Raw genomic sequence first — 12006 nt, 5'->3', positions numbered from 1 at the left:
GGCTCATTCCCGCCACGAATTTAAATAAAAATGTCGATACTATCTACAAATGTCGAGATACTAACTAAACATTCCAAGAAACTAACTTGACTTTTCAAGAGACTAACTCGAAATTTCGAGATACTAACTTGACAATGCAAGATACAAAACATGTTTCTCAAGTTTATTTCAATGCAGTTCAGTCAAGAGAAATTCCAGTGTAAACAAATGTTTCGTTCAACGTGATAATAACCCACCACCAGAAATATCTTAGAAATTCTGTTGGACTTGGACAAATGTTACATTATAAAACATCATAAAAGTAATATGTATAAAATAGGGCAATGAACAGCCCGATAGAGTGATTGTGAAAGTAGCATACAACATTGAATTCAAAGACTTGGTGTTGATAAAACTACCTAAATACTCCTCTTCAACCACTGTCTGCTGGTTGTCACTGAGATTTGTTTTGGGCTACACCAAGGTAAACAGGTGACAAGATGTACAGCCCATGTGCCGAATGAATTGCAGTCTCTGCAGATGGACCAATACACTACACATCCAAAGCAGTAGGCCAGGCCTAACCATCAGACAAATAAGCCTTGTAGAGATTGTCCACACATTTTGTAGAGATGGTCTCAGAATCAAATGTAGTGTAGTGTGACCAAGACGTCTACTTGTCTCTGCATTTACAATACGAACATATAATTTATGTAACATACAAAACCATATCGACAATAAATGTAAATTCTTTCTTGACACTGGATTGGCTCTTACAGGCCTTCAGTACATGAATGATTGACTGCATTGGACTGCATGGATAGTCACAGCTTGTAACAAATCCTCATGTTTGACCGCCACGGCACTAAATGAAAGCTGATGTCCCGGGTTCATTCCTGCCCTCCAGTAAGTTTGTGGAAGAGTTCCTCGTCCAGTGTCTCATTCTGGTCTTTGGAGCGTGTTGAGAGGAAGATGTATCCTCCGATGTACTCATGGACCACCTTACAGTCACAGCTCACACAGGAGAAGGCTATCGACACATTCTGGTCAAACTCTATGGCCACCTGGAGACATGAAACGACATGGATTATTACTGATTTCAGGAGAAGCTGGTTTCTCTTATTACAAAGGCAACTATTATCCTTTACATTCCAATCTGTAAAAAGTAATCAATCAATTAAATTAATCAATGAACCAATCAATCAATCTAGAGCCATTTACCTGTTTGATCTCCCAGTTGACATTCCACTGTCTCATGTTGGCGAACCTCCAGGTGGTGACAGGCAGGCCAGTGGACATGTCAATACGGATCAGACGGTTATAGGAGATACCCATCAGCTCATCCTTCTTACTGCCTCGGAACCTGGAACACACAAACACAGACATTCATAGTGTCTTTATGTAACCATGGTGGTTTTGTGAACCATGATTGTGTGATGAGTAACTTTGCCTGGGACCTGAAGACTTGCATTACCTCCCTGAGCTAACTCCTAGGCTTTATCTCGCGAACACAGTCTTGAGCTGTTTGAACCTGGCCGGTCACATTTACGTACCTGACAATGTAGTATTTGATACCAAACTCAGGCAGGGACTGCCAAGCCTGGATAAAGCGCATTTTAGCTTCATTGAGGGAGAGCCTGGCGATGTTCTGATGGGCCTCTAGGATCCTCGCTGTCAGCTGGACAGGAGACAGGAGACAGAAAAGGGACATTTAGGCTACTTTACACAGACATTATGTCAGTCATCTAACAAATACTGAAAGGGTGAGTGAATGGAATAGAATGGTTTGGGTGTCAACAGATGCGTATTATTGTGTCACTTGAGTCCTGTCAGAGATCATAAACTCTTTCTCTGGAGAGCTCTGGTGACATCCTCTCTCTGTCACAAACACTGAATCATGATTGATCCCTCTATATTGCAGATAGACACCCACCTGTTTGGTCTTGTACTTCTTGGCGTATCTGGGGGAGACAAAGCACTCAGCGTTCATCTCCATGGCATCCAAGTCTGGAGCAGCCTGACCAGGAGGGGGCGCCAGACTTTTCATCTGCAGGAACGACTGGATGTTCTTCACCTCCGACCTGGACCAATCACAGTTTCTCCTGGTCAGTTTACAGTCACAACCCTACTAATGTGGTCCAAGGCATGTGAAGTATTAGGTAAAACAAGTCTGACCTGTAGGAGCTGTAAGCCATGGTCTTGCCCTTGGAGGCCAGGGTACAGGCTGCCTTCCACTTGGAATACTGCGTCTCCTGGATAAAAACAAAAATGTTAATACAATATGTAGCGGGAACAACTGAGTCATGTTGGTGGTGCCCCAACTTTAATAAACTAAAAGATTAAATAAGAAATAGCATCTTACGTTGTCACAACGGATGTAGACCTCGTTCATCCCATCAGCCACTGGGAGCAACAGTTTGATTCCAAACTTCTTGTCCATCACGTTGACGTCAGGGACCACCTCACATCCTCGGAGATGCAACTGTTCTATGGGCTCTCCACTAGCTGTCTCTTTGTTCTTGTAGTAGGAGATGGTGGTATCTTTAAACACGAACCAGTACTCCTTATACGGACGCAACGTCAGTCTTTTAGGCCTGGTTACAAAAAAATAATAAGCTCTGTGAGGAAAAACATATACAGGTTGTGTCCCCACACAGTCACACTGTTGCACATTCAATGTTGCTGTGTGAACTGTCTGTGCCATGGACTCCAGGCTATATACAGTGTAGGGCATGAACCTTTCCTTATCGAAAGTGAAATGGCATTTTATTTCTACTACTTATCATTCAAGGTCTCTTTGACTTATGTTTCCATCTGTTACACAGATATAGAGGTACAGTAAACAATACATTGTGTGTTTCTGGGCGAATACAGGGGCCCTCAGGATTTACCTGAACAGCTTGAGGGAGTCTGCCAGTTTCGGAACGTCTGTGATGTCTTCCTGGGGGGCGGGAACAAACAACTGTCAATTATCCTGTGACTTAGTGACATCATCATGTTGAAACATGCAATCTAAGCAGACTACCCATCAACCCCTGCTTAAATACAGTTGTTGAACCCTCTGAAACTGTTGAAAACAAACTGTAGCAAACAAATTACATACACACTTCTTTATCATTTATATGTAAAGAATATGAATCCTTTATATGTATAAAAACTACACTTACCAGTATTCTGTCTGCATTTCCTCCTTCAAGTGTGACCTCTAGATTGGATAGGGCAGCCTCTACTTCATCCATTTCTGGTTCATTGGAGAAGTCCAGAGGTTCCGTGGACATGGTCATCTTGCATATGTGATACTGAAACAAAAATTGACATAATCATTAATAATAATCAGTGAATGATGGGAATTGGGGGATATATCATACTAAGAGCAACAGGAGATTTTACAATACACAATAGATAAGAAGGGTACAAAACTAACAGACCACTTTGAAAAACTAAATATACCCAGCCTTTAACTGTTTCAATTGCAGGTATGAACCCTAAAACAGATTTTAGTTCAACACTTGAGGCCAGATGATGACACAAGACTGGGAGGAGACAGAGAGAGCCATGTGATTCCAGTAATTATGCAGGTGAGAGCAATAACCATCTCAGGGATTTCACAACAGTTTTTATAGATCAGCTTAGAATATGGAGAAAAGAAACGTATGAAAATGTATGCACTCACTACTGTAAGTCGCTCTGGATAAGAGCATCTGCTAAATGACTAAAATGTAAAACATTTTTAAATGATTTCAAAGTCAGAGATGAAGAACATTTGAAATGTAAGTAGTCATAAGTTTTTCGCTTCATCGTTCTTTGTTATTTATATTTTCTCATATTTTCTCACCCAGAGGAGTTCAGGCCCCTCCTTTCCTCACTCTCTCCTATGGGATTGTCCTCCTGTCCCAACATGCCTCCTCTGGGAATGAGACACCAAACTGGTTCTCCCAGATGGATAACAGTGTGTGAGTGTGTGTGTGTGTGTGTTTGAATGTGCGACGTGCGTGTGGGCAGATGTGAGCTTGTATGTGTGTGAGTGTGTGCATGTGTTTGTCTACCTGTAAGGAGGCGAACATTAGCATCTCCTCCTCAGTGCAGTCGATCTCCTCCAGTAGGATGGACCAGCGAGCCTGCTCATACAGCTGGGTTATCCTCACAGCATCATACTGAAACACACACAAATCAGTCAATGTTAGGGTTAGGCGTGGGGTTATGGTTACAGTTTGTCTCACCACAGGGTTGAGGTTCAGTGGTATTCAAACTCCCACTTAGGGTTAGGGTCAGGGGTTAGAGTAACCTTTGGGTTGAGGTCGAAGAAGCAGTGGTATTTGAAGCGTAGCTGCAGTCTGTCATCTTCTCCGATGCCCTGTTCCATCAAGGAGCGGGAGGAGTCCAGCCACCTGTCAATCACATCAGCAGCATGTCACAGTTAACCAGGAAGTTATGTGCTCAGGGGAGAGACAGAGTACTGCCCTCCAGCGTCGCAACAACTAGCATATTTTCTACCTGTCCAGCCATAGAGTCTGGTTCCTCTCAAGGTTTCTTCCTTCCAATGGAGTTTTTGTTTCTGAGTAACTCTCACCCTGCATTAATGATGGCTTTATCCACCATGGACAGCTGCTGGTACATCTTGGCCAGCTCCGCAGGGGGCAGGTTGGGCTGGCTGGAGGTCAGGGGGTTGTCCCCAAACCACAGGCTGGTGGCCGAGGCAGGAGTCCCGTTCTCTGGGTCGTAGGTGGGCACCATGGTCTTACTGTACAGGGGACTGCCTGGAGGGGTCAGGTGGAGGAGGAGATACAACTCAGGGCCCATATTCATAAAGGCTCTGAGTGAGAACGCTGACCTAGAATCAGTTTAGCCTTTTAGACCATAATGAATAAGATTATATCAGTGGGACCTGATCCTAGACCAGCACTCCTACTCTGACACACTTTATGAACAAATACGGCCCCATGAGTGAGGCCTCATGGGAAATGAGAGGATTATGGGCGAAATGGCCCTGTCTTCATTTGTTTAAAAGCAGCAGAGCCTTCAACTCAGAAATAATTCATTTGAAACGGTTCAGAGCAACTGTCAAAATGAGGCTGGTTTTATGAGTTGGTGTGGAATCCTCAGCTGCCCTATACTGTAGCTACTGTACACTCACACAGACTCAGAAAGTGTGTGTGTCTGCATTTCAAAGTATGCGTTAATGAAAGCCTTGAGAACATAGCAGCGCACTATAGCTACTATTCTTTCAGATTTCCTTAATGATTGCTGTATTCTTTTAGATCTTCAGAAGCACTATAGAATTCTCCATTCTCCATTCCTTCTTGGATTGTTTCAGAAGTCTACAGAAGCCACCATGTGGGCGGAATCTGGTAGTGGTGTCAGTAACTAGCCACATTGAATTAGCCAGAGGTTTGAAACCTTGACTGTGTTGCCATGGTGATATATTAAATCCCTTCACAGCGTGATTGAAGCTGACCATCGCAATATGAGTAGAGTTCGAGCCAGGCTAACTTCTCAATGAGGATAACTTAGCCTGAGCGCCTGATGGTTTCTATGATTCAACAAAGCTATATTGACAGAGAGACGACAACAAAGGGGTTGGCTAAAGAAGAAACAGGCTGTCACCAGGATATGGCTAACTGGCTAACTTAGTTGAAAAATCGTCACATGAAAACAGATTGGAAGAATCTGACCATTGAAGATACAGTATATCTAATAACATATCATTAACATTGTATTAATATGCTTATAACACGCTAATAACACTGTGACTCTCACCTGTTCCCCCAGAGCCTCCGCTGATGATGTCCATGTCTAAGATGTCGTCCAGTGCTGGGTTCTTGTCTTTCTTCTTCTTCTTCTTGGACGGGTCATCTGGAGGCTTCAGCAGGGACAGCTCCTCTGGCCTCCTGATGTCTGGAGGAGAGTGAGGACATCAAGGAGAGATCCTACCACTAGACTCTACACCCTAACCCCTACCCTCTCCTATGGCCTCCTGATGCCTGGAAAAAGGAAGACCAGGTCAAGGAGAGGCACTGCACCCTATCTGACTCCTAGATCCTAGACCTCTATATCCTTATATCTAGATTTAAACCCCCACCCCATAGGTCCTTTCCCCTAGCCCCTAACCCCCTCAGCCCTGGTGAAGATGTGAGAGGACTGGAGAAGTATGAACAATATGGCGAACATTTCCCGTATTGGGAACTTCACCATATTAGACACTGATCTAATCCTTTCAGATCTGCACTATTGCCCGGGTAGGGTACTCACTGAGCGCTCTGCAGATCTCAGCGACGGTCTTGAAGACGACGGCAGAGTAGCTGACAGTGAGTTTGACCGTTTTCATGTTGGGCAGTTGCAGGCACAGGGGTTTGTGCTGGGGGGTGTAGCTCAGGTCAGCATCTGCCTGGACACCATACTTGTCCAGGGTCCAGTGGGTCTTCAGCAGCCAACAGCTCCTCTGCTCCCACCACAGAGCATGGTCTGACCAGTCCTGAGGGGCCTCTGGCGGAGAGAGGGAGAGGAGGGAAAGAAAGAGAAAGAGAGGGGTTATGGTTGGATAAAAGGACAGAATTTTCTCAAAGTACAAACATTGCCATTAAACATGTATCATTTTATCTTTCATCCACAATTAAAATTGATATTCAACTGTCTAAGAACTTGACAATTTCAGCATGGAGCATGTGTAGGTTTCTGACTATATGAGAAAGCTTCTGCCCATAAGTTCTCTCCAAACAAACCACCTGCAGCAGGCATAAAAGTCCCCACAGGAAGCAGATGGGTGTGGCGTGATTCTGTAAGATATCATGTTGTGGCGTTATGGCTAAACCCAGACCACTGTTAGTCCAATCTGATGACTGGCCACTGAGTCATATATGGCTTATTTATATACATGTAGTCATACGGTTACTTAACTCTGCTGTAACAAACACAACACACCTTGCCACTTTCATACTGTCTTCCATTGGGGAAGTCCCTAATGTCTAATCCTCCTGGATGAACACAGGCTGTGTCTTTAATCACACCCTATTCCCCATAGAGTGCACTTATTTTGTAAACATAATAACCGTCAAAGGTAGTGCAATACACAGGGAATAGGGTCTTTGGAGATTCCTCCCAGGTGAATAAATATGAGATAAAGTGGTGAACTTCAGCCTTTCAGGCTGTGGTGCTGGAGCATTTTGTGAAAATAATACTACTCAGCAGTCTAGAGGAATGTAGGGAAAACCAGGGTGTGTTCTCCAGTCTAGTATTGTGGCTGAGAGAGAGAGAGAGAGAGAGAGAGAGAGAGAGAGAGAGAGAGAGAGAGAGAGAGAGAGAGAGAGAGAGAGAGAGAGAGAGAGAGAGAGAGAGAGAGAGAGCGAAAGAGAGCGAAAGAGAGAGAGAGAGAGAGAGAGAGAGAGAGAGAGCGAGAGAGAGAGAGACTCACTGATCTTCTCCACCAGTTTGAGCATGAGTCCTCCGATGTGCAGGTCTCCCTTGACTCTGAGTTTAAACCTCATGCCCTCATCTCCATCTCTCTGGTTCACCTGGACTGACAGCTCCCACGACGTTTTGCCATACTCCGCCGTGGATAACATGGCCCTGCCTGGAGAGGAGGGGAGAGAGGGAGGTTAGGAGAGAGATAAAGGACTTAATAGCAAATGTATTGGTGAAAAGTGCTGAATGAATGAAAATATGATTGAGCGACTGATCCTGCTGTGGCTTCCCCAAAACACTGACTGAAGACAGGTCAGTGAATGAAAGGACATGTCATCTGCTGTACTGGCTGACTGAAAGCAGTGTCTGAGGTGGTTCTACATTTATGAATAAAACATCCATTCACACATAGATCCATGTGTAGAAACCATTCGGCTACTGCCAGAGGTAAAGCAAAACAGCGTTACCTACAGTAAAACACTTTGGTTTCCTAGTAGAATGTCTGCCACAGCTGGTCTGGAGGAAAAAAAAACACTACTGCACTACATGTAATTAAAGTTGTTCTGAAGGGCTTCTGCAAACAGATGAGATCAAAGAGGAAGAAAGAAAGAGAGGAGGTTAGAGAGAGAGGGATAGAGCAAAATACACTTCTTGGACAGAGAGTAATGAAGAAAGAGAGGCGGGAGAGAGAGACTCTGCAAGTTAGACGGGGCGGCAGGTAGCTTAGTGGTTAAGAGCGTAGTGCCAGTAACCGAAAAGTCGCTGGTTCTAATCCCCGAGCCGACTAGGTGAAAAATCTGTCGATGTGCCCTTGAGCAAGGCACTTAACCGTAATTGCTCCTGTAAGTCGCTCTGGATAAGAGCGTCTGCTAAATGACTAAAAATGTAAAATGTAAAATGTAGACGTTTTCTAAGACTAAAGTAAGCCACCCCCCATCCACACACACATATCTCCCACTCCATGAACGAGTGGTAGAGAGGAACCAAGGGAGAAGAAGAGGAGATAGGGAAGGAGGGAGGACTATGGGTTCCATCCATGGAATGTGTGACGAGCAGGGACACGAATCTGGCGCAGGAGAGAGCATGCAAAATAACCACACAACCTAGATCCGTCCCTCTCTCTCTCTCTCTCTCTCTCTCTCTCTCTCTCTCTCTCTCATCCCTGTCTTAATTCCTGGTAAACAATGGGACACACACACACAGAACAATGGCAGAAACATACCGAGCCACTCAGATTCTCAGTCAGATTATGTCGCCCAGGGCTAAGTAGAAATACCTGTCCCATTATTTATCTTTAGATGGTATGAATACCTAAAGTATGCCGGCTTGACAGCTATAGAGAGGGACTTTTGCTAAGTGTTTTGAAAAATGTATTTAAAGTTTAAAAATAGCCTATGGTTTTATGGTTGATACTTGTTAAAGCGTTGATACTACAAAAGTTATTGTGGATATTTATTATAGAGTTAATAGTGTTCACAATGTGTCATCGGGATCCTCTCACCCACTTCACATAGATGTGGGGTCTGAACCTGTCAATACTAGTGTCTGCAGGGTACAGAGAGGGTGTGGTGTACATTCATACCCTCACAGAGAGACAGCCATCATAGGCCTACTGTGCAGCACGCATTAATAAATAGACCACCAGGACAAAAATATGGAGCATAAACACAGAGCAAAGCGTGATGGAAAAACACTGTTTGCATTTATAGCCAGGACTTGGGAAAGTCAATCAATAGTTTTTTATTTATTTATTAACATCATTTAGCAGACGCTCTAGGCTACAGTATCCTACAGTATTCAAAACACCGAATGAGATACAGTGTAGACTACTTCACACATGAAAACACAAATCAAGGGCAGTAGAGAACCAAGATTCCATGTTTGTTTTTGCTGCTATAAATTATTATTATTTTTATTCACATGAGGAAATCTGGAAGAAAATAACCATCTCTAGCTCTCATAAAAATGTTCTGAGACTCCTCTATGGTGAAATATTAATTTAAAAAAACATGACTATAATATAGATTTATAAGTTAGAGGAGAGTGAGGTAAGTTGAACCAAAGGGGTAAGTTGAGCCACCCTTGTTTCTAGGAAACCATACATCAAATTTTAATTTGACCAAATATTTAGGAAGAGGTCATCATTTCATGGAAAAAGTTGTCAACAAGTTAGGTCCAAAAAAAAGATTTTTACCAAGTCAAATTTCCCTTGAGGGAGTGATGCTGAATGTAAAAATGTCTCAAATTACCCCACTTTTTAGACCATAATGAGAGCCCCCTAGTAGATTAGCATATGCCATAGCAAATGTGTTATGTAGAGCTACAGTATTGACTGTATACTAGCCCACTGCATGTAGGCCTACAAAGCTACAACTTTACCAACTGCAAATAGAGCCGCAACCCATCGCGGATAAAACCCGAACCTCAGCCAGGTGTATAGGCTACAATTTCTATTCTCACGCTTTCATCGCAGGTAGCACGCTAAACCCATATTGACTTTAACAGAACACATGTAAGATAGAAAACTCACCTTGATCAAAGTATTTTTATTAATATTCCTTCTCTGAAATCGAGTTTCTTTTTTCTTCTTCTTCTGTTGTGTGTGGTGCGGTCTGCTGTCCCGTTCGCTCAGGTACCCGCCCCGTTCACACAGGTAAGGAAATAGCTTTGTCCAGTCCACGTTCACAAAATAACCCTACTTATTAACGGCAACTGAAGTTTCAGCCTTGCCTTGTAAAATGTCTCAGTAGCATGAAGTTCTCCTGCCTGTATTAGCCTACTCACGAAACTATCATGTGGTGTAGACTGTACACGTATTTTATAGTCTTGTTTACTTATAGAAGGCTAACTATAATTTGGAATGGGTGTGAGGGAGAAGAACAGGTAACCTTCCTATTTAGGCTAGTCTTGAGTTTTATGAACCAGTCAGTCAGCGCACCTTCCTTACTTTAATTTTAACACCGTCATACCCACAAACATCCTGTCTCCATGTGTAAGTCCGTATGAATCATAACACTGATTCAATGTGTAGTCACGAAAGTTGCACTTATGTAATGTGGCCTATTTGTGTATTTATTGATGTAGTGGCATTACACATGCATTCATAAAACTAAAGATCAAATATAATTTGAGTTACTTTTCAACATGTTAGGCTACATAGGAAATTAAACATTTAGAAACTCCATTAATTGAAACACAGAATAGTAATTGAATATAGACCTACAGAGGCAACAATGACTCAAGCCTGCCACCCACTGGATACTAGTGGTGGACAGAGCATATAAGAGTTCAGTCTGAGACTGCCATCATTTAAGTCTTGTGGTGATGTCAAAATGCCTTGTAAACAACAGTGAACTGCTTAGGCTACTTATGGGTCATTTTCCAACAATGCAGAGTTAAAGATAAAGATAAAAAATACAATAAAAAATAGAAATAGTGACAAGAGGAATAAATACACAGAAATAACGAATAACCATAACAAGTAAATATAGCATGGCTATATACAGGGAGTACCAGTACCGAGTCGATGTGCAGGGGTATGAGGTAATTGAGGTAGCTATGTACATATAGGTAGGGGTAAAGTGACTAGGCAAATGAGAGGTGTTGTACAAAACAAAGTCCTCAGCGATTGGATCATCTCTAACCAATCAGAGTATTGAGGCATTTTCAAAACGCCACTTTAACCACGCGTGTTCTGGCTCTGGCCAAACCCATCGGTTTCTGGAACCAATCAGAACCGTTAGAATGTGTTTGTGTTCTAGAAATCGTCAGGGAAGTACTCAGATCCCAACTCATTGCAGAGAAGAACTCCCGAGTGGTGCAGTGATCTAAGGCACTGCATCGCAGTGCCACTAGAGATCCTGGTTCGAGTCCAGGCTCTGTCGCAGCCGGCCACGACTGGGAGACCCATGGGCAGTGCACAATTGGTCCAGCGTCGTCCAAGGTAGGGGAGGGTTTGGCCGGCAGGGATGTGGGTTCGTTTCCCACGGGGGGCCAGTATGAAAAAAAAAAACGAAAAAAAACATGTATGCATTCACTAACTGTAAGTCGCTCTGGATAAGAGTGTCTGCTAAATGACTAAAATGTAAAATGTAAGAAACAAACGTCCGTGGGCATAGCGTGGTGTAGCGTTTGGCCGGAGCAAGGAGTTTGGGTAGCCAGGCAAGGCCAACCCTCCTCCTACAGAACTAATGGGGAATGCATGCTTTTGCTCCAGCCATGCTCTTATACACCCTCCGCTGCAACTTGCCCATGCCCCCCCCAAAAAAAAATTCTGGACCCCTACAAATCAGCTGGGCTAGACAATCTGGACCCTTTCTTTCTAAAATTAGCCGCCAAAATTGTCGCAAGCCCTATCCCCAAGATTGGAAAGCTGCCGCGGTCATCCCCCTCTTCAAAGGGGGTGACACTCTAGATCCAAACTGTTACAGACCTATATCCATCCTGCCCTGCCTTTCGAAAGTATTTGAAAGCCAAGTTAACAAACAGATCACCGACCATTTAGAATCCCACCGTACCTTCTCTGGTTTCCGAGCTGGTCATGGGTGTACCTCAGCCACGCTCAAGGTCCTAAAGGATATAATAACCGCGATCGATAAAAGACAGTACTGTGCAGCCGTCTTCATTGAC

The 12006-nt window shown here is 43.6% G+C and overlaps 1 protein-coding gene across 1 annotated transcript; it reads right to left on the bottom strand.

The window, feature by feature from the left end:
- Positions 1-143: 143 nt before the first annotated feature.
- On the bottom strand, positions 144-10325 carry LOC311108204 (fermitin family homolog 1-like). Its single transcript, XM_084150826.1, has 15 exons — positions 9908-10325; positions 7388-7546; positions 6229-6462; positions 5737-5874; positions 4550-4736; positions 4265-4367; positions 4026-4133; positions 3147-3278; positions 2871-2920; positions 2342-2573; positions 2155-2231; positions 1913-2060; positions 1533-1657; positions 1201-1342; positions 144-1043 (listed from the first exon to the last, which is right to left on the bottom strand). Exons 2-15 carry the CDS (start codon positions 7536-7538, stop codon positions 870-872), a joined length of 2001 nt encoding a protein of 666 aa, XP_084006952.1. The 5' UTR covers positions 7539-7546; positions 9908-10325; the 3' UTR covers positions 144-869.
- Positions 10326-12006: the final 1681 nt, after the last annotated feature.

The sequence above is a fragment of the Coregonus lavaretus genome (genome assembly GCF_964263955.1).
Source record: "Coregonus lavaretus genome assembly, chromosome: 33".
Classification (NCBI taxonomy): domain Eukaryota; kingdom Metazoa; phylum Chordata; class Actinopteri; order Salmoniformes; family Salmonidae; genus Coregonus; species Coregonus lavaretus.
The sequence above is the reverse complement of the archived record's forward strand: the minus strand, read 5'-3'. Positions and strand labels throughout refer to the sequence as shown.

Excerpts from the sequence above, each read along its gene's own strand:
- LOC311108204 (XM_084150826.1), bottom strand. The coding sequence starts at position 7,538 with ATGTTATCCACGGCGGAGTATGGCAAAACGTCGTGGGAGCTGTCAGTC. Across the intron at positions 2,574-2,870 it reads GACTCCCTCAAGCTGTTCAG|GCCTAAAAGACTGACGTTGC; the intron begins GTAAATCCTGAG and ends TTTTGTAACCAG. Across the intron at positions 2,061-2,154 it reads ATGGCTTACAGCTCCTACAG|GTCGGAGGTGAAGAACATCC; the intron begins GTCAGACTTGTT and ends TGATTGGTCCAG.